At 39.7% G+C, this 19,124-nt stretch overlaps 1 protein-coding gene across 2 annotated transcripts in view; it reads right to left on the bottom strand.

Moving 5' to 3' along the window:
- ATIC (5-aminoimidazole-4-carboxamide ribonucleotide formyltransferase/IMP cyclohydrolase) overlaps positions 1 to 18,515 on the bottom strand; it is a 30,401-nt gene extending 11,886 nt beyond the window's left edge. The window contains exons 1-9 of one of the 2 annotated variants that reach the window (XM_042950054.1): positions 18,455 to 18,515; positions 15,485 to 15,611; positions 11,924 to 12,000; positions 10,950 to 11,016; positions 7,203 to 7,291; positions 6,493 to 6,644; positions 6,009 to 6,165; positions 1,387 to 1,512; positions 50 to 157 (exon numbers count right to left, since the gene is read on the bottom strand). In XM_042950054.1, the coding sequence (XP_042805988.1) occupies positions 50 to 157; positions 1,387 to 1,512; positions 6,009 to 6,165; positions 6,493 to 6,644; positions 7,203 to 7,291; positions 10,950 to 11,016; positions 11,924 to 11,969 (745 nt within the window). In that variant the 5' untranslated portion in view covers positions 11,970 to 12,000; positions 15,485 to 15,611; positions 18,455 to 18,515. Of the gene's footprint in view, positions 1 to 49; positions 158 to 1,386; positions 1,513 to 6,008; positions 6,166 to 6,492; positions 6,645 to 7,202; positions 7,292 to 10,949; positions 11,017 to 11,923; positions 12,001 to 15,484; positions 15,612 to 15,914; positions 16,051 to 18,454 lie in introns of those variants that run through there. The other variant, XM_042950053.1, reaches the window with a different exon arrangement.
- Between the last annotated feature and the right edge of the window lie 609 nt (positions 18,516 to 19,124).

Below are 19,124 nucleotides of genomic sequence, written 5' to 3'. Positions count from 1 at the left end.
CTTTTCTCTTTTTCAAACAAAGAAACAAAAACCCTTTTACTGTTCCGACCTCTTGCTCTTGCATACGCAGTTGATATGGGTGTAAGTGTTTCATACAGATCAGAGACCATGCAGACTCTGGCCTCATCTTCACTTAGTGGAATTCCAACAGCAGCACCTGGTATGGAAAACCATAAAATAAACCCCCACACGTTACTACTTATCATCTCCTAAATCAAGACAATATATATATATACATATATATATATATATATATATATATATATATATATATATGTGTGTGTATATATATATATATATATATTTTTTTTTTTTTTAAGTAGGCTTCGTGCTTAGCGCAGAACCCATTGCGGGGCTTGACTCACAACTGTGAGATCAAGACCTAAGCTGAGGGGCGCCTGGGTGGCTCAGTTGGTTAAGCAGCCGACTTCGGCTCAGGTCATGATCTCACGGTCCGTGAGTTCGAGCCCCGCGTCGGGCTCTGTGCTGACAGCTCAGAGCCTGGAGCCTGCTTCAGATTCTGTGTCTCCCTCTCTCTGACCCTCCCCCGTTCATGCTCTGTCTCTCTCTGTCTCAAAAATAAATAAACGTTAAAAAAAAAATTAAAAAAAAAAAAAAAAAAAAAAAAAGACCTAAGCTGAGATCAAGGGGTGGACGCTTAACAGGCTGAGACACCCAGGCGCCCCAAAACAACTTTTCTTAACATCTGGTCTATGCAGCTAATTTCTAGTGTCCATGCCAAATTACACAAAAATCTGGCCAGATAATTAAACAACAAAAATACAGTTGCAGGGGAGGGGGAGGAGGGGGGAATCTCTTCTCTCTGCCTTTTGAAAACAACCACTGGGTCTACCAGCACCACACATCTACAAAGTTAGTTTGCTTCATTACTGACTCCCTCCACCCGGCTTGATACCCATACCATTTATTTCTTTCCTGTTTATATCACCTTAGTATCAAATAAGCTTCAAAGAATTATGTGTTAGATTTGACTTAGCCATAGAAGTAAAAATGTATCTTATACAATGGCTATAAAAAGTTACAGATAAGGTGCCCCTAGAACTTCTTTGTATCAGTTCTATTTCAACCTTGTGGAAAAATATTTAGCCATATTGCATTAAACCATTCTACTTTATTTTTTGTTTCCACTATAAAAAAGCATTTTCCTGATCCTATTATCTCACAGTAATGTTACAAAATTACATACACATAAATAACATCTATGTATTAATTTACTACCAAATTTTGTCATGCTACCACATATCAATATTGTTAACAGACTTGAAAAAAGTGGTTTGAGACTTCACATTAGAACATGTCAATTCTTTCTAAAATTAAAAAGTGCATTTTGAACAGTTCCAGAGCATTCAGAAAGCAGTGCTTTACCTGCTGGGCTGACATGTTTGAAAGAGGCAGCAGCAGGAAGGTCTAAAGCTTCTCTGAGTTCCTTCACCAGCTGCCAGGCATTCAAAGCATCACACAAGTTTATAAATCCGGGGGCTCCATTTAGAACTACATATGGAAACATACACAACATGTTACCAAGCAGGATCAATCAAGTCAGATATACAGTGCTGAAAACATAACCTATGTCAAGGCTGCACGAGTGTGTTTTCAGAGAAGTATAATTAAGAGGCAAAGACATATACACAAACATAAAAGAACCTGATGAAAACAGAGACCAAAACACTAGAGCCTTAGCCTGCCTCACCGGCCCCCTGCCCAAAAAGAATATACAATACACACTCACATATGCTATATGCTACTGAAGAAACCAAATCTAGCCAATCTAGAAATAAACCAACAGTGATTTTAGGAACAGGAGAACAAGACCAGTGATCGTCAGGGATCCACTTTAGTATAGAACTAAGAACAGTCATGGCAATTCTAGAGGTAGTACAAAATCTAATCCGTAAACAAAAACATTATTACAAACTAATGCAAGAGCTGCGGATGGGGGAAAATGTATTGGATTTTTCCTCTTTTATACCAGCCTCAGTAGGTTCTGCCTAAAATGCAGTTAAAAAGATTACAATTTCAGAGTTTCTCATTGCCTATTTTCTTGACAATAGCAAGATAAATATTTATATATATTTATATAAATTATAAATTCAGCACATACAAAAAAATGGCAGCCATTAGTTAAAAGCCAATTTATAACTGCATTTCCTTTGTATTATCTTGGATAATACATACTTCTAAAAATAAAACTCTGACAAATATTTACTGAGTGCCTACAACAATGTTGGGCACTGTTGTAGGTAATGGGGATAATACATCAGTGAATAAGCTAGCCCCCCGCCCCCAATGTCTCATCCCCCAATCACTGTCTTCATAGAGATTATGGGAGAGCCAGAGAAGAAACAAAATAGGCAATAAGTAGAAAACGATAAGAGAAAATATTACATACTTATACAAATGAGTTGAAAACATGTCCACACAAAAACCTGGACTTGAAAGTTTTTAGCAACTTTTTATAACTGTTAAAAATTGTCTTTCCATTTTTGATGTCCTTCAAGGGGTGAATGGATAAACTATGATACATCCTTATACCATGGGATATTGTTAAACAGTAAGAAATGAGCTCTCAAGCCACCAAAAGACACAGAGGAACTTAAACGCATACCGCTAAATGAAACAAGCTAGCGTTAAGGCTACATACTGTATGACTCCAACCTTATGACATTATGGAAACAGCAAAACTATGGACATGGTAAAAATATGAATGGCAGCAGGAGTCAGGGAGGCAGAATGGACGAAATTTTTAGTTGGTGAAACTATTCTGCATGATATTGTCAAGGCGGATATAAGACATTATACATGTCAAAACCACAGAATACACAACACAAAGAGTGAGCCCTAATGTAAAGTGGACATTAGTTAATAATGAATCAATACTAGTTCCTCAATTTTAACAAACATACCATACTAATACAAGATGTAAAAGGGGGAAACTGGGGAGAGGAGATGCAGAGGGAGGGAATGTCTGGGAACTAACTCTCTGTACTTTCTGAGAAATTTTTCTGTGAATCTATTAACTACTTTAAAAGATAAAATCTACCAAAAAAAAAAAAGTTCCTAAAAAAGAGTTCCCTTGACCAGCACGAACAAAATAGCTTTTGAAAATGAAAAATACGGGAACTGAAAGTACATGGAGGTATCTCTTGCCTCAGAATCTAAATGGGAAACATTATAAGGAGGAAATACCTGAGAATAAAACAGGAGAATTTCTTCTAAGAAATCTAAATGTAAAAATTCATACAAAATGTCAAATTTCCAGGTATTCATTCAATAAATACTTAGGAAACATGCCAAGCAATATTCTAAGTACTGAGGATGCAGCGATAAACAAAAAGCTATGAAAAAAGCTGAGGTTTCTATTCTCGGGAGAAGATGATTAAATGGGAGGAGACAAGTAAAACATAAATACAGTAAAACCTTGGATTGTAAGTAACTTGTTCTAAGTATCCCACAAGACGAGCAAACTTGCAAAATTAGCAAATTTCTAATACATTTTAATTTGATAAATGAGCAATGTCTTGCAATGAGTAGTATGTGACTCCAAATGTCACAGGATCACAACAAAGATAATGGTTCTTCTCTCTCTCACTGCAGGACTGTGGGGTGATTGTCTCCCATCCTCGGATGCTCCATCTCAGCTCGCGGTGTTTGGCAGAAATCAGGGATTTTTCAGAACATCGGAAGGTGCCCACAACTGGCACCAGTGTATTTTTTTGTCACGTCAAAGCACCTCTGGACAGTCCTTTGCTTTTCCACACAACAGTCAGCTTAGGAACTTTGCTTCATTCCTTCATTCAGACCCTTTCCTCTGCTGCCTTATTGCCAGTTACATTCAATACAGTGTATGACAAGAATTTATTAATACTGTACTGTAGTCAACATCCGTGTGAGCATATGCAATGGCCCCTACGCAGAAAAAGGTTGAAAAGAAAGGCGCTAAGACGATGATTACAGTGGAAGAAGAAAATCATCGAAAAGTACGAATGAGGTTATGTGAGTGGCCAAAATTGCAAGACTTTATAAGTCTAAGTCTGTGTCTCATCTGCAGAGGAGAAGAAAAAGGCAGAGGAATCCCTCACTTGCAATGAGATTAGGGAGATATGTAAAATGTGGAAAACAGTGCAAAATTTTGTAGAAAAGCACCACCCAAATAAAGCCGCAGCAGTGTGAGCGATGAATCTGCTTAAGGACAATGCAATGTCAACTTTCCATGAAATCCTCAAAAGGAGGCAAAACCAAGTGTCATTACATAGGTGCCTTGTTCAAGTTGCATAAAAAGAAGATGCCACTGAGCCAACAGACAGCAGTGATTCCCTTAGCGATAGTCAAAGTCGTCCTATACAATAACCCTCCTCTCTCGTCTCCTTCACATGAGCAATGAAGGTTTTCAAAGTAAGTACAGGTTAATTTATTTTTCTTTGTATTTTGTATTTTCTTTATTATTTTGTATCATATTACATTATTGTAATCATTTTTATATGAGTATTTTTCAGTTGGGGAAGAAATCGCCCAAGTTTCTATTATTTCTCATAGGGAAATTCACTTTGATATACAAGTGCTTTGGATTACAAACATGTTTCCAGAATGAATTATGCTTGCAAACCAAGGTTTTACTGTATATGCAACCAAGTCGTGTTGTCAGAAAAGTGTGATGGGCAGCTACTTCAGTCTGGGTGATCAGAGAAAACTTTGAGGAGGTGACTTTAAGGTGATTATCTGAATGGCAAAAAAGACCTCGAAGACCAGAGCAAAGGCCGCAGACACTGTGCCTGTGGACCAAATGGAAACAAGGCGCTGAGGAGCATGGGGTAGGGGAGGGTTGCCACGGAAGAGCAGTCAGATAACAGGATTTGTTACCTGCACAGGCATTCAAGTGGGAAGGAAAGCCAATGCATGGTCTCAAATTGGGTGTAACGTCACCTGATTTACATGGTTAAGATTACTCTGCCATGAGTAGAAAAGACAAAGCAGAGAGAAATTAGATTGTTGCAGTCTGGAGACTTTTGGGGAGACTGAGGGGGCTGGCACAGTATTAGAAGAGATTCCAAATGTATCTGAAGTAGGGTAAAAATAGGACTGGATCCAGTGAATGGGAAGGGGAAAGAAAGGAGTATTTGAAATTCTCCTCAAATCTCCTACCCTGCTCCCTGCTCCTCTCTCTCTGCTGGTAACAAGGGAAAGGAGAAGCAGACAGGAGTACCCGCATTTTCCTGCCACCCCATGTACCAACAAGCGTGCTCTCGCCCTGCTTTCCCAGTGTATGAAGAGAGCTGTCCTTGTGGTCACCCGAGGCCCGCACTCCTACCCAAGGCCTTCACACACACAACTCTCTCCCCTGCCCTCTGCACGCATGCAATCCACCCCGCCCCGTCCCCAACCAGACAGGAGCACGTGTTCTAATGCCCACCTCAAGAATAAAACAGGACAAAAAAGTGAAAAGCCTCTTTTAATTCTACAAACCCATGGAAGTCCTAACTGATTTTCCTGTTCAAAGAACTATCTTTATTATTGTTATCTCCTAACCTCACATTCCTATCTCGGCCAACTTCAACTGGGCTTCCAGAACCATCATTCCAAGGAAATTGCTTCATGAAATTTTTCCGGGATCAAACAGTCACTTTCCTGTTCTTAGCAGCACTCCAAACCAGCTGGAGCCCTGCCGGTCTTCTAGCCTTGTGTTCCTCAGCTGGTCCCTCCACATCTTGACCTCTTCTAGGAAATCCATCCATCCTGTCCCACATCTTCAAAATCATCTATATGCCAAGGACATTTCAAACTCCATCTCCAACCTGACCTCTCTCCAGAACCCATGACTGTCTCAACAGATTTTGTTCATGAAACACCTAGCACCTCAGACTTCCAGTGGCTTTAAAAGGCATGATGTAATTTCATTTACCTTTTCAATGTGAACCACATCAGATATAATACAGAGAAAGACACACACACCCACACACAGCAAACTATGCCACCTAACACACATCCTTTACCTGTGATGGGAAGCTTGGGCTTCAGCGTGTATAACTGGGCAGGAGTTTGGTGAGGATTCATTCCATACCTCAAGGGCATCTGAGATATTCCTTTACTATACTGTTTCCTGAAGTAATCTGAAATCGCTTCATCATATTGTGCTGTATGAGTGAAAGCCTACAAAAAGGGTAAGTTTTGTGAAATACCAGCAGCATTTACCAAAGTTGGGGCGAGAGGGTTTCAGGTAGCACAGAGCAAACCACACTCCTTCCCACACATGTCTGTGCAAGAAAGACACCCACTATCACTAAAGAACACAACAAATCATTCTCTTTTCAAGTGTCTTTCAACTTTTTGACATTATACCTCTGAAATGCTTGGTTCTCTTCACTTACAGGAAAAGGATTTCAGCTCCAAGCAGAGGCCTGATGAGTGACATGGTCTTTAAAAACTGAACACCATTTGGTTTGGCAAACACTTTGCTCGATAAAAGTGCATCCCCACCTTCAAGGCTAACTGGCGTCTAGTCTCCAAGGAGGTGTCTTTACTGTCGGAGTTCTGCATCTCTGTGCAAACGGCCACATAGTCCTCAGGTTCACATACTACTGTTACTCGAGCGTGGTTTTTGGCTGCTGCTCTCAGGAGGGTTACTCCACCTTAGAAGAACAAGACAATTTGTATTTCCATGACTTTAGCCTCCTTTAAATAAAGTCACTGTATACGTATTTCTACCTTAATTTTTGCCTTAAAAAAATAAGGAAAATGTACCCCAGAGGTATTTCTATATAAAGAAAGAGCTTAGAAAATATAGATGAATTATGGTCATCCCAGAACACAATCTTGGAGCAGTAACTATTTTCTGCTCTCTCAATTTTTTGATTTTCAGTGAACATCAAAACAAAGTATCTTTTAAAATGTAAACAGCCAGTGAGCACCTGGGTGGCTCAGTCAGTTGAGCATCCGATTCTTGATTTTGGCTCAGGTCATGATCCCAGAGACACGCGATCGAGCCCCACGTTGGGCTCCACAAGCGTGGAGCATGTTTAAGATTCTCTCTCTGCCCTCCAACCCCCACACCTGCCTCTCCCTCTCTAAAAAATAATAAATAAAAAAAAGCAAAAAGTAAAAATTAAAAAATGTAAATAGTCCAAAAATAAATAAATAAGATATAATAATCCCCCCGTCAGTCTTCAAATATGTTTTTTCTAACTTACCAATATCAATCTGCTCAACAGCCTGTTCAACAGTTACATCTGGAGAAGCCACTGTCTTCACAAAGGGATACAGATTACAGACGACAACCCTAAGCCAAAAAAAAAGGATTTAGCTGCCATTAGAAACACAAACTTTATGGGGTTTACATGTAAGTCAGTCAGTAGCTTTAACAAGACCAAAGAGTCTAAAGATGTAAAATATAAGCCTGGCATTTTAGAATTCTAAAAAGTATGTTGAGACATCAGGAGCTCCCACTGTTGCAGAACATAGGTAAATATAAGTGGCTTCGGTCAGCAGGTACTCTCAAAACATATTTCCCCTAAATCATTTTGCAATGTTGCTGTCCAGGTACACTTAGCTCCTATGATATGATCCAGTCATTAAAAAATTTGGTTAAATTTTAGCAGAAATGCAAAATACAAGGCTATAGATAACATCCTCATTTTGGAATACAATCACTATTACCTTCGACATTCAATTTTAGACTCTATTTCCAACGGGTTAGGTATAATGATGAAAAACGATAGACCATTCTAAGAGTGAAGTATTTGTTTATTTGTTTTGTCTTCAGAGAGATCATATACAACAGCAGCAACAGTAAGGCCAAAAGAATAATTTAAGATACAAAACTAATCTAAAATTAACCAGTGGAGTAGAGTTCTGTGCCTGGGCCTGCAACGTGAGGGGCTCTGTGGGCAGGTTCACACACAGTGAAATAAGCACAACTGGTAAAAACTGATAAAAACAAAAAATTCCTCAACAAAAACCTAGCAAACTGAATCCAACAAAATATAGAAAGAAGCACACATGGCAGCAAAGTATGGTTTACCCCAGGATCGTAAGGTTGGTTTGCTATCTAAAAACCAGTTAATGTAATAGCCCATGTCAATAAGACAAAGGACAAAAACCCACCTACCTCAACAGATGCACAAAAAGTATTCTGAACATCCACTCATGATAAAAACACTCAACAAATAGAAAAGAACTTGTTTAACATGATAAAAGGTAGTTAAGAAAAACCCTAAAACCCATAGCTAACATCATATTTTTTTTTTTTTTTTTTTTTTTTTTTTTATTTTTGGGACAGAGAGAGACAGAGCATGAACGGGGGAGGGGCAGACAGAGAGGGAGACACAGAATCGGAAACAGGCTCCAGGCTCCGAGCCATCAGCCCAGAGCCTGACGCGGGGCTCGAACTCACAGACTGTGAGATCGTGACCTGGCTGAAGTCAGAGGCTTAACCGACTGCGCCACCCAGGCGCCCCGCTAACATCATATTTAAAGGCAAAAGGCTGAATGCTTTCTCCTAAGATCAAGAACAACACAAGGATGTCCACTCTCACCCCCACTATTCAAAATCGTATTAGAGGTTCTAGCCAGGTCAATTAACAAAGAAAATTAAATAAAAAGCATCAAGATTGGAAAGGAAGAGGTAAAGGTATCTCTATTAGCAGATGACACTATCTTGTATATAGAAAATCAAGGTATTTCACATACATGCACACAAAAACTATTATCTCTGAATTCAGCAAGGCTGTAGGACATACAATTAACTGAACTACACACACATCAGCAATGAAAACTCGAAAGTGAAACTAAGAAAACAATTTTACTAACAGTACAATCAAAAACAAAAACTGTTTAAGAATAAGTTTAACAAAGGCATAAGACGTGTGTGCTAAAGAGTACACATTGTTGAAAAAATTAAAGAATCTAAACAAATGAAAAGCCACCCCAGTTTATGCCTCAATATTCAGATGGCAACATCTCCCAAATTGATATACAGATTCAATACAATCCTTATGAAACTCCAACTCTGGTTTTTGCAGAAATGGGCAAGCTGACCCCAAAATTCATGTGGAAATGCAAGAAACCCTGAATGTCCAAAATGATCTTGAAAAAGACCAACAAAGTTGGAGGACTCACACTTCTCAATTTCAAAACTTGCCACAAAGATAAAACTAATGATGTGGTGCTGGCTTAATGACAGAGATATAGGCCAAGTGTCCAAGACCATTCAATGGGGTTCTGAAAGAAGTCTTTTCAACAAACGATGCTGGGACAATTGGACAGCCACATACAGAAGAATGAAGTTGGACCTCTAACTCACACCCATATGTAAAAAATAACTTAAAAAAAAATCAAAGACCTAAGCATAAGAGCTAAAACTGAAAACTCTTACATCTTTATTATCTTGGATTATGCCACTGCTTTTCAAATATAACACCAAAAGCACAGACAACAAAAGAAAAAGTAAAGTGGACATCAAAATTTAAAGCTTTTGTGATAGTCAAAGGACACCATTACAGAAAGGAAAAAACAATCCACCTAATAGGACAAAATGAACTCTTACAGCTTAATAATGTTATTAAAAACAATTAAAAAATGGGCAAAGGATTGCAACAGGCTATACAAAATGGCTAATGAGCAAATGAAAAGATGTTCAACATCACTAAGAAAGGCCAGTAATAATCACAATGAGATGCCACATTATACCCACCAGAACCACTAGAATCAAAAGGCTAGCTAACAGATGTTGGTGGGGATGTGCAGAAACATCCCCTACAGGGAATGTAAAATGATAAGCACCTTGAAAAACAGTATGGCAGCTTCTAGAAGGGTTAAACACAGTTACCAGATGACCAAGGAATTCCACTCCTGGGTATATAACCAAAAGAAGTAAAAACACATGTCCATACAAAAACTTGTACGTGAATGTTCATGACTGCCTCATTCCTAATATACAAAATGTGAAAAGAATCCAAATGCCCATCAACTGATAAAACAATAAATAAAATAGGATATATCTATACAATAGGTTATTTTTTAGTAATAAAAAAAATGAAGTATTAAGACATACTAGGACATGGATGAACCTTGAAAACATGCTAAGAAGTCCAAGGACCCCACATTATCTGGTTCTATTGGTATGATATACCTGTACAGCTAAATTCAGACAGAGAAAACAGATTTATGGTTACATAGGGTTAGAAATTTGGGGGGAAATGAAGAATGCATGCTAATGGGTGTGGGGGTTTGGGGGTGAGGGGGATGATGAATATGTTCTAATTTTAACTGTGGTGATGGCTGTACAAATCCGAAATCTACTAAATAACACTAAATTGTATATTTTATTTTTTTTTAATTTTTTTAACATTTTATTTTTGAGAGAGACAGAGACAGTGTGAGCAGGGGAGGGGCAGAGAGAGAGGGAGACACAGAATCTGAAGCAGGCTCCAGGCTCTGAGCTGTCAGCACATAGCCCGATGCGGGGCTCGAACTCACGGACCTCGAGATCATGACCTAAGCTGAAGTCAGATGCCCAACCGATGGAGACACCCAGGCGCCCCTAAATTGTGTTTTAAATTGGGAAATTATATGGTATAGAAATATCTGAGTAAAGGTGTTATATACATTGAAAAGAAACAGTGCATATTTTTATGCAAATAAGTACACCGTTAATATGTATCAAAATGTAGGTCATAATTTCTTTAAAAAAAAAGTTCTTTTTGTTGTTTTCTTTTTGTTTTAGTTTAAACGTGAATTTTGGTAATATAAACTTGGCAGAACTAAAAATGCTCACGTATGTACAATGTCACATAGAAGGTATTCAATAAACGTTTACAGTGAGTGAACAGAAAACTAAACCTATTGTTAACCTTAGTCTTAAAAGGGGGGCACCGTGTTTGTCATGGTTACAATCTTTGATTCTCAACGTATTAAAATTGCAACTCCAAAATTTTTACCTGATAAGATCGAAATCAAGTCTAGCCATGTCAGCATTATCTTCTGGGATATTACGAGCCAAGATTCCTAATTTAACAAAGTTAAAGTATTAAGTCAAAAAAAAAACACATTATAATAAGGTACTTCTTTCCAATATGGTCCCATCAATCAAGTTAAACCCTCTAATACTGCCTGATAAAGAAAACAAAATAGTGAAAGATTAGTGGGCATATTTAAAAAGCTTTGTTATAAGTTCCTCATTTTCCCTTTTCTTAAGATTTCTCATTTTTAAGTCATCTCTATACCCAACATGGGGCTTGAACTCACAACCCTGAGAACAAGAGCTGCATGCTATACCAAGTGAGTCAGCCAGGCACACCGATTATTCCCCCTTTTCTTAAGCAACAAAGTGTAAAAGGAATTTTCACATAACCATTGCCAGTTCCATTAATCTATGTGCTCCCAAAAGTAAGTGGCTTGTCTGGTGATCCTCCTTAGCTTAAGGATTTTATTCTGCCAAATTTTACTATAACTGTAATTAGCAATACACCTATCTCTTACCGTTTTTGGTTAATACGTAACTCTTGGTCTCAGATGAATAAACAAAACTAAAGCACTTTAAAAAGAATTATTTTGATAGTCAGTTACACTGTGATACTTTATCCTAAGTGTGGAGTGTAATAAATCTTTTCACACAAGAAACTGAAACATTTTCATTAACTACAGAAGGAAATAACACTTTTAGTTATCAGGACTAAAAGCAAGCAGAGGAAAACGATGTGAATCCATCACATAATAAAGCATTCTAGATTCTAAACAGTGTCTAACGTAGTATGAACTTTAGCAGCAAATGTGACAAAGCCAATACAGACTCACAGGTAATTTTTGGGGGGGCTTATCACCTGCCTTTTTCCTCATTTATTCTATAAAGTAGTCAACCAAAATATTCCTGAAGACCACTGATTGTTTTGAATTGAAGATACCAACCACTTACCAGCATGGACTGCAGGATGCAAGGTTTTCACACGCCCCCCTAACATTTCAGGAAATCCCGTCAGCTCGGAGACATCTCTGAAAATAGATGAACAGAATATTGCTGTTTCCACTGAACTGTCATTTTTCCATTTTATGCTATTCCAAAGCATCTTTCAACATTACGTCCACAGTTCTCATTTGGGGGGGATTTTTCAGGGCCTTAATTTTCAGAATTCAGAAACTGAATTGTAAGCCATGCGTTCAATTGAAAACTAATTTAGCAGTATATACAAAAAAGCACTAACAATCCCCTAAATATCTCAGAATCAGACTAAAGTAAAAACAAGAATTCAGTTTTAAGAATAAACAAGCATAAAGATGACATATCAAATGAGTGGGAAAATAAAACATTGTGTTTTAGTAAAGTGATATTCGTAATTGGAATAATCCGAGTTTACTACACATAAAAATAAATTCCCAATGAATCAAAAGTCTGATTATTTAAAAATAAAAAAATGTTTATTTATTTATTTTGAGAGAGCATGCACATGCAAGCGAGGTGGGCAGAGAGAGAGGGAAAGAGAGAATCCCAAACAGGTTCACAGCCTGACACGGGGGTCGATCCCATGAACTGTGAGATCGTGACCTGAACCGAAATCAAGAATCAGACACTGAACTGACTGAGCCACCCAGGTACCCCCAAAGGTTTGAGCATTTAAAAAAATCACAGAACTACTAAAATTAAATACGTAAGGTGTGCATTCAAAGCATTAAACAAAGAATTAATAGATCTATGTAAAATGTTAAAAGTTTCACACAGAAAAAAAAGCTGGAAAAAACAATCTCAAACTTTGACAAAGGGCCCGGCCAAATGCAAAACAATGTTTAAATATCGATTCATTATCACCAAACTGACATGAACTCCCCTATTCCCCAGCCTGATTTACAAGCAAATTTTAATGACATGAAGAATGCTGACAATATGTTAGGTGAACAAAATCAAGAAGCAAAACTATCTTCTGTACGAGCTATGAAATTAAACAGATGTTTATAAAAAGACTGGAAGCATATCAACTGTTAAACAGGATTATAAACTATTTATTACCTTCATTATAATTTTCTACATTTTTCAAATTTTCTACAACCAACATACACTGCCTTTATAATAAAAAAACAATAAATATTTTAAAGCAGCAAATTCCTGGGGCGCCTGGGTGGCTTGGTCGGTTAAGCGTCCGACTTCGGCTCAGGTCATGATCTCGCGGTCCGTGAGTTTGAGCCCTGCGTCGGGCTCTGTGCTGACAGCTCAGAGCCTGGAGCCTGTTTCAGATTCTGTGTCTCCCTCTCTCTCTGCCCCTCCCCTGTTCATGCTCTGTCTCTCTCTGTCTCAAAAATAAATAAAAGTTAAAAAAAAAATTTTAAAGCAGCAAATTCCTGGGCACCTGCATGGTTCAGTTGGTTGAGCATCAGACTTCAGCTTAGGTCATGATCTTGTGGGTTTGTGAGTTCGAGCCCCACATCATTCTCACTGCTGCAGGTGCACAGTCTGCTTCAGATCCTGTCTCCCTCTCTCTGCCCCTCCCCGCCCCTTTCAAAAATAAACATTAAAAAAAACTAAAGCAGCAAATTCCAAAAGGATACAGAATTTCCTGGGTACAGTCTCCCATGAAGGGCCATCTGCAGATGACTGGTGTTTGACTAATGACTCACACAGTTCCAACATACACTAAAAACTGGTGACATGTTGTCCAATTCAAAATTCCCTTTCCTGGCATTTGGGAAATAAAATCCAGTTTCTCCAACTGAAGATGATTGCTAAGAACAGAGAAGGCAGATCTATTCTTAGAATGAAAAACCATGTGGGGTCATTAAAAAGCTTGTTGCTCCTTTGTATTCCAGAATTTGCATGCAGCAGCTGCAGTCTTCAAAGAGTCTCGGTATGCCCACTGCTGTAGAGTCACCAATTAAAATCTCATCAGTTTACCTCAACCTCCAGGTTAACTTCCTGGGATAAAATCTTGGCTCTGCCTTTTACTAGCTGTGTTAACTGTTACGAACTCGGGCAAGTTACCTAACTTCTTTGTGCCTCAGTTTCCTTATTTATTAAATGGGGATAATACTACCTACACTTAAAAGTTGTTAGGATTACAGGACAGTGTGTGTGTGTGTGTGTGTGTATAATATGAAGTGTGAACAGTCTCACGCTCTAATGGGAGAGAAATACATTTACATTCCCAATTTGTAAGAAATACATAGTTATAATGGAGGTAAGCAAGAAGTGAGTAGAGGCAGAGATCAAACAAGACTCCACAGCTGCCAAGTATTTAAACTGAAGAATGGATATGCAACATGAAGACTTGTTACCTTTTTCTACTTTTGATTATGTCTGAAACGGTCCCATGAAACAAAGTTTGGTGGAGAAAAATAGGCTATAGAAGAGGAGCTTGCTTAATTTGAAAGGTCCAACTACAACAGCATCCATCATGCTCCAAAAGAAAGAACAGCCAAGATACTGGATTCTCACCCTGCTGCTCTTCAGAAAAGGCTGGCCTGTCTTTCACGATTCTTACAGGGTTCTTATGAGAACATCAGAGAGATGATGCAAAAAGACTTCGGAAAATAGAAAGCATTTATTTAATAAAGAAAATAAAGCATTCTCGCCATCTGAACTTGTCAAATTTAGGAAAGCTGGCTACAGAAGGCAGGATTACACAATGAAAAAGGTAGTAATCCAGGGGCACCTGAGTGGCTCAGTCAGTTGAGCATCTGACTCTTGGTTTGGGCTTGGGTCATGATCTCACGGTTTCACAAGTTGGAGCCCCACGTTGGGCTCTGTGCAGCCTGCTTGGAACTCTCCCTTTCCCTCTCTCTCTGCCCCTTCCCCACTTACAGTCTCTGTCTTTCTCAAAATAAATAAACTTAAAGGAAAAAAAAAGTCACTGCCATTTATTAGAGCTTTCCTACAGCCTTATTCATTTTCTACCCCTCAGTAGTTATCTGCCCACTCTCCCACCAGAATGCCAGCTCCTTGGGGTCAGGAATGGCAGCTGATTTATATTTTATTCATTCCTTCTTCCCATCACTCAGCCAGGTAAGGAACAGCTTGTGAAGAAGGGAATGAATGAAAGATCCGTGCCTTCATATCATTAAGAGGTGGTAAGGGAACACAGGAAGACTTGAATCTTAACAATGTCAACAGTTTCTCTACAGAGCCAGTCCAAACATATCACGTGAATCGCGTGAATCAGGTAATCTGGGTTTTTCTTTAATAACAAATGGCCTGCCGAAATTAATTTTCTATAGGAAGGGGCTAAGAAAGAGGGCTCTGAAATGGGGTCTCCTGGGGCTTCAACCCTTAACTCCTCACGGTGCTCTGTAAACTTGAGCACAAGTTACTAAATCTGAGCCTCACTTTCCTCTTCTGCAAAGTGTGTAAGTAGTGTGCCAACCTCCCAACACTGCTGGAAGGAGTAAATGACTTCTTTCAGTCTCTGTGCTCGGAGTGCATTCCTTTCTGGTCAACGGGATCACATTCCGTTCCTCGGATTGGACTTACCTTAAAAACTAAGCTGTGCCTTACCTGACTGCCAGACCTGCATCCCTGAGAGCTTTTGCAGTCCCTCCAGAAGCGATCAAATTCAAACCAACAGAAGTTAGGTTTCTGGCAAATTCCACGAGGCCCGTTTTGTCAGAGACACTAAATAAGGCTGAAACAGAAGACATCTCCCCTCACTACTCGCAGTACATTACACGAAGTCCTTCCAGGCCTTGGGGAGTGGGGGGATCGGCTGGGAGGACGGTCACGAAACTCAAGGCCATCACGGCGGCCCACACTGGTCGGGCCTAACCCGGAGCCTCCCCCGGGTCAGACACCTGCCAGCCGCGCTACAGCGAACGGACCACGAGCCTGCAGTCACGGCGCGCAGCCCGGCGCCGCCATTGTGAGCTGAGGACGCCGCGGGGAAGGGACGCGGAGGGCGTGGCTCCGCGAGGGCGCGCGAGGGGCTCACCGAGCTGGCCGGGTGCCATGGCTGCGGGCTGCGGGGTCCCGGACGAGCGAGGGCAGCTGCGGGCACGCCACGTGCGGAGGGGCGCCGAGTGCCCAGAACGCGCGCGATCAGGCAAGAGGGGCGCGCCGAGCGGTCACCTGACCTGCCACGTGACCCAGCCGCCCTTCCGGGCGCCCCCGCCCTGTCAATTTCAGGCTTGAAATTGGAGCCTCGGGGTTGAAGGGGAAGGCGCAGCGAGGTTGGCGCTGGCCTTCCTAGGCCCGGAACTTGAAGGGATCACCGTTGCAATCTCACGTTCTAAGCGTGACTTGTCCCTTTCCGCAAAAGTGAGGTGGCACAGGACCTCAGGAGCAAATGCCAACACCCTGTCCCCAGACGCTGGAACGCGGCCAGCAGTGTCAAAAGCACTGGGACAGAAAACGAGCAACACAAGGAATAATACCTACAGCGGCGAAGATAGAAAGCATCTTAGCAATCACCGACTCCGTTTTAATAAATTTAAAAAAATAAATAAAATGAAGACCTGATGGTTAAAGATTAAAATGCTATTGACACCACGGTTCACGTAATAGAGGCAAAACAGTGAAATGGACACTTGTTTAAGTTTTTGATTCTACATTTTGAAATAGTCTGAGATCTGCTTAAAGGTGGTGACTGGCTTGCATCAGTAAATAATACTTGACTTAGCCTGGATGAAAGGAATGATAACGGTTAAGGGGGAAGGGAGGACATCTTTCTTAATTCATTAAAAATAGGAAAAGCAACACTGCACACTCGTTTCATTTTGAAAATAACACTTTCCAACAACATAAATTCATTTTGATGTTTACAGAGATTTTTTAAGTGTTCCTTCTTAGGATTATATTACAAAATAGTACTGCTTATCTTTTATTCTTAGTCTAGGGCTCACAGATGCAGAAAAGAGAGTATTTTCTTATTACGTATATGCTATTTATTTGTGTTTTTTTCTGGTACCCTCTGTAATTCTTCCAGGCTTTTTTACTCAACCAAATGAGTATCTATTGGCCAGAATCAAGAGCTCTGAATATGTGAACTTCTTGCTCTGAATATTTCTCACATTTCTGAAAGAAATATTATCACAGTGTCTTCAGATTGTGTTTGCCAACTTTGAATTTAAAGAGACAAGGTTCAGGGGCGCCTGGGTGGCTCAGCCGGTTGGGTGTCAGACTTCAGCTCAGGTCACAGTCTCACAGTTTGTGAGTTTGAGCCCTCCATCTGGCTATGTGCTGGGAGCCTGGAGCCTGCTTCTGATTCTGTGTGTGTGTCTCACTCTGCCCCTCCCCTGTTCACACTCTGTCTCTCTCTCTCTCTCTTTCTCTCTCAAAAATACGTAAACATTAAAAAAAATTAAAAGAGACAAGCTTCATAGCTAATAATAAAGGAAATCTCACTGCTCAGTCACCATTAGGTTTTCATAGGAAATAGAAAGCAGAGAGAGGAGAAAATAATGCTGAAATTAGTGATAAGAGAAAAGTAAATAGTATTTAGGCATTGGATATTTTTCCTGCTGATGAATTTCAAATATTTAATTTAATAAATATTTATTGAACCCTTTCTGCCTGAGTGGCAGATGAATATTACCTAATCACTATCCTTAAGGGGCTCATGATGGAATGAAGGTATAGATACATAGTTAGGTACGAGAATATATTAATATAAAGAGAAAACATGGGATTAAACTGATTTTTGTAGTGGTCTTTTGTAATGTTGTTCTAGGTACTAAAAAAGAATGGACCGTGGGTTCCAGACCAAGACACAGCTTTTTCATTTAAAGATGTTTACTAAAATGAATTCTGACTAATACTTCCGTGGTTTTCAAGTTCAGACTTGATAATCACCTCATATGTAAATGGCAAGATGAGTAAATGAATTTTTGGCTAGCTTTGTGATCCTAGCCACATGACTTCAACTTTAGGACCATAGTTACCTGTTACGTAATATGGATATAACATTTGTTCTGCAGTCTACTTCAGATCGTAAGAAGCAAATTAATCTGTTGAAAGTACAAACTGTAGGGTTCCTGGGAGGCTCAGTCGGTTGAGCTGATTTTGGGTCAGGTCATGATCTCATGGTTCATGAGTTTGGGCCCTGCGTTGGGCTACGCACTAGCAGTGCAGAGTCTGCTTGGGATTCTCTCTCTCTCTGCCCCTCCTCTGCTTACGTGCATGTTCTCTCTTTCAAAATAAATAAAAAGTAAGCACAAGCTGCAAAATGACTGATGTAGGTAAGAAAGAACTTGTAATTTCTTTTTTTGTTCCATTCACCTGATGCAGGTGAATAAATGTGTATCTCTTTGGGCTTCAGAATACAGCCTCCTCAAAGATGCTAGTCACAAGCAAGCCAGTGTATTAGAAATGGGAGATGTTGAATTCCTCTATCACTAGCATTACTGTTTAAGACAGAAAAGACATGCATGCACTATAATAGTTACATTTTCATTTCTTCTCTTACTTGACACCCGTCCAGAAGGAAGCTTGAAGACCCAGGGATCATCTTTATATACGGTAGTTCCCCCTTACCTGTGGTGGCGCTTTCCGCAGTTTGTTATCCGAGGCCAACTGCTGCAGGGAAACAAATGAGCCTCCTTATGACGAATCAGCAGAAGGTCAATAGTACGCTAGCTCTACTTCACAGTTGCTACGTCATCATCATCGCGTCACGTCTCGTAGGCATTTTATCATCTCGCATCATCATAAGTGTGAGTACAGAATAGTCAAATATCTTGAAAGCAAAATTTATATAACTATTACTACAGTATATTGTCATAGTTATTCTATTTTATTATTAGTTGTTGTTAATCTCTCGTGACTAATTTATAAATTAAACTCTATCATTCTTACGTAAAGGAAAAAACATACTGTGTATAGGGTTCAGTACTCTCCGTGGTTTCAGGCATCCACCAGGGGTTTTGGAACAGTAGGGGGGACTACTGTATCTAAAAATATCTAATATATTTATAAGTGATTTCGGTTCCTCAAGTGTGCTTTAATCTGTTTTGCCTATATGCTGTTTGTTTCTTGTGTAAACGTAACACTTTCTCCAAAAAGCCTCTATCGCGTTTTTAAACCTGGAATTTCCTCTGGCCTCTAAGGATTAGTAAAGCTGCTCCATTTTGAGTTAACTTATTCCAAGCAAGAGTTCACCCACTCGTGTGGATGTAGTTTGCCGTGTGAAGTGATTCCCAGGAGT

This window comes from Panthera leo, chromosome C1 (assembly GCF_018350215.1).
Source record: "Panthera leo isolate Ple1 chromosome C1, P.leo_Ple1_pat1.1, whole genome shotgun sequence".
Lineage (NCBI taxonomy): Eukaryota > Metazoa > Chordata > Mammalia > Carnivora > Felidae > Panthera > Panthera leo.
Note: the sequence above shows the minus strand (reverse complement) of the source record. Positions and strands in the feature narration are given on the sequence as shown.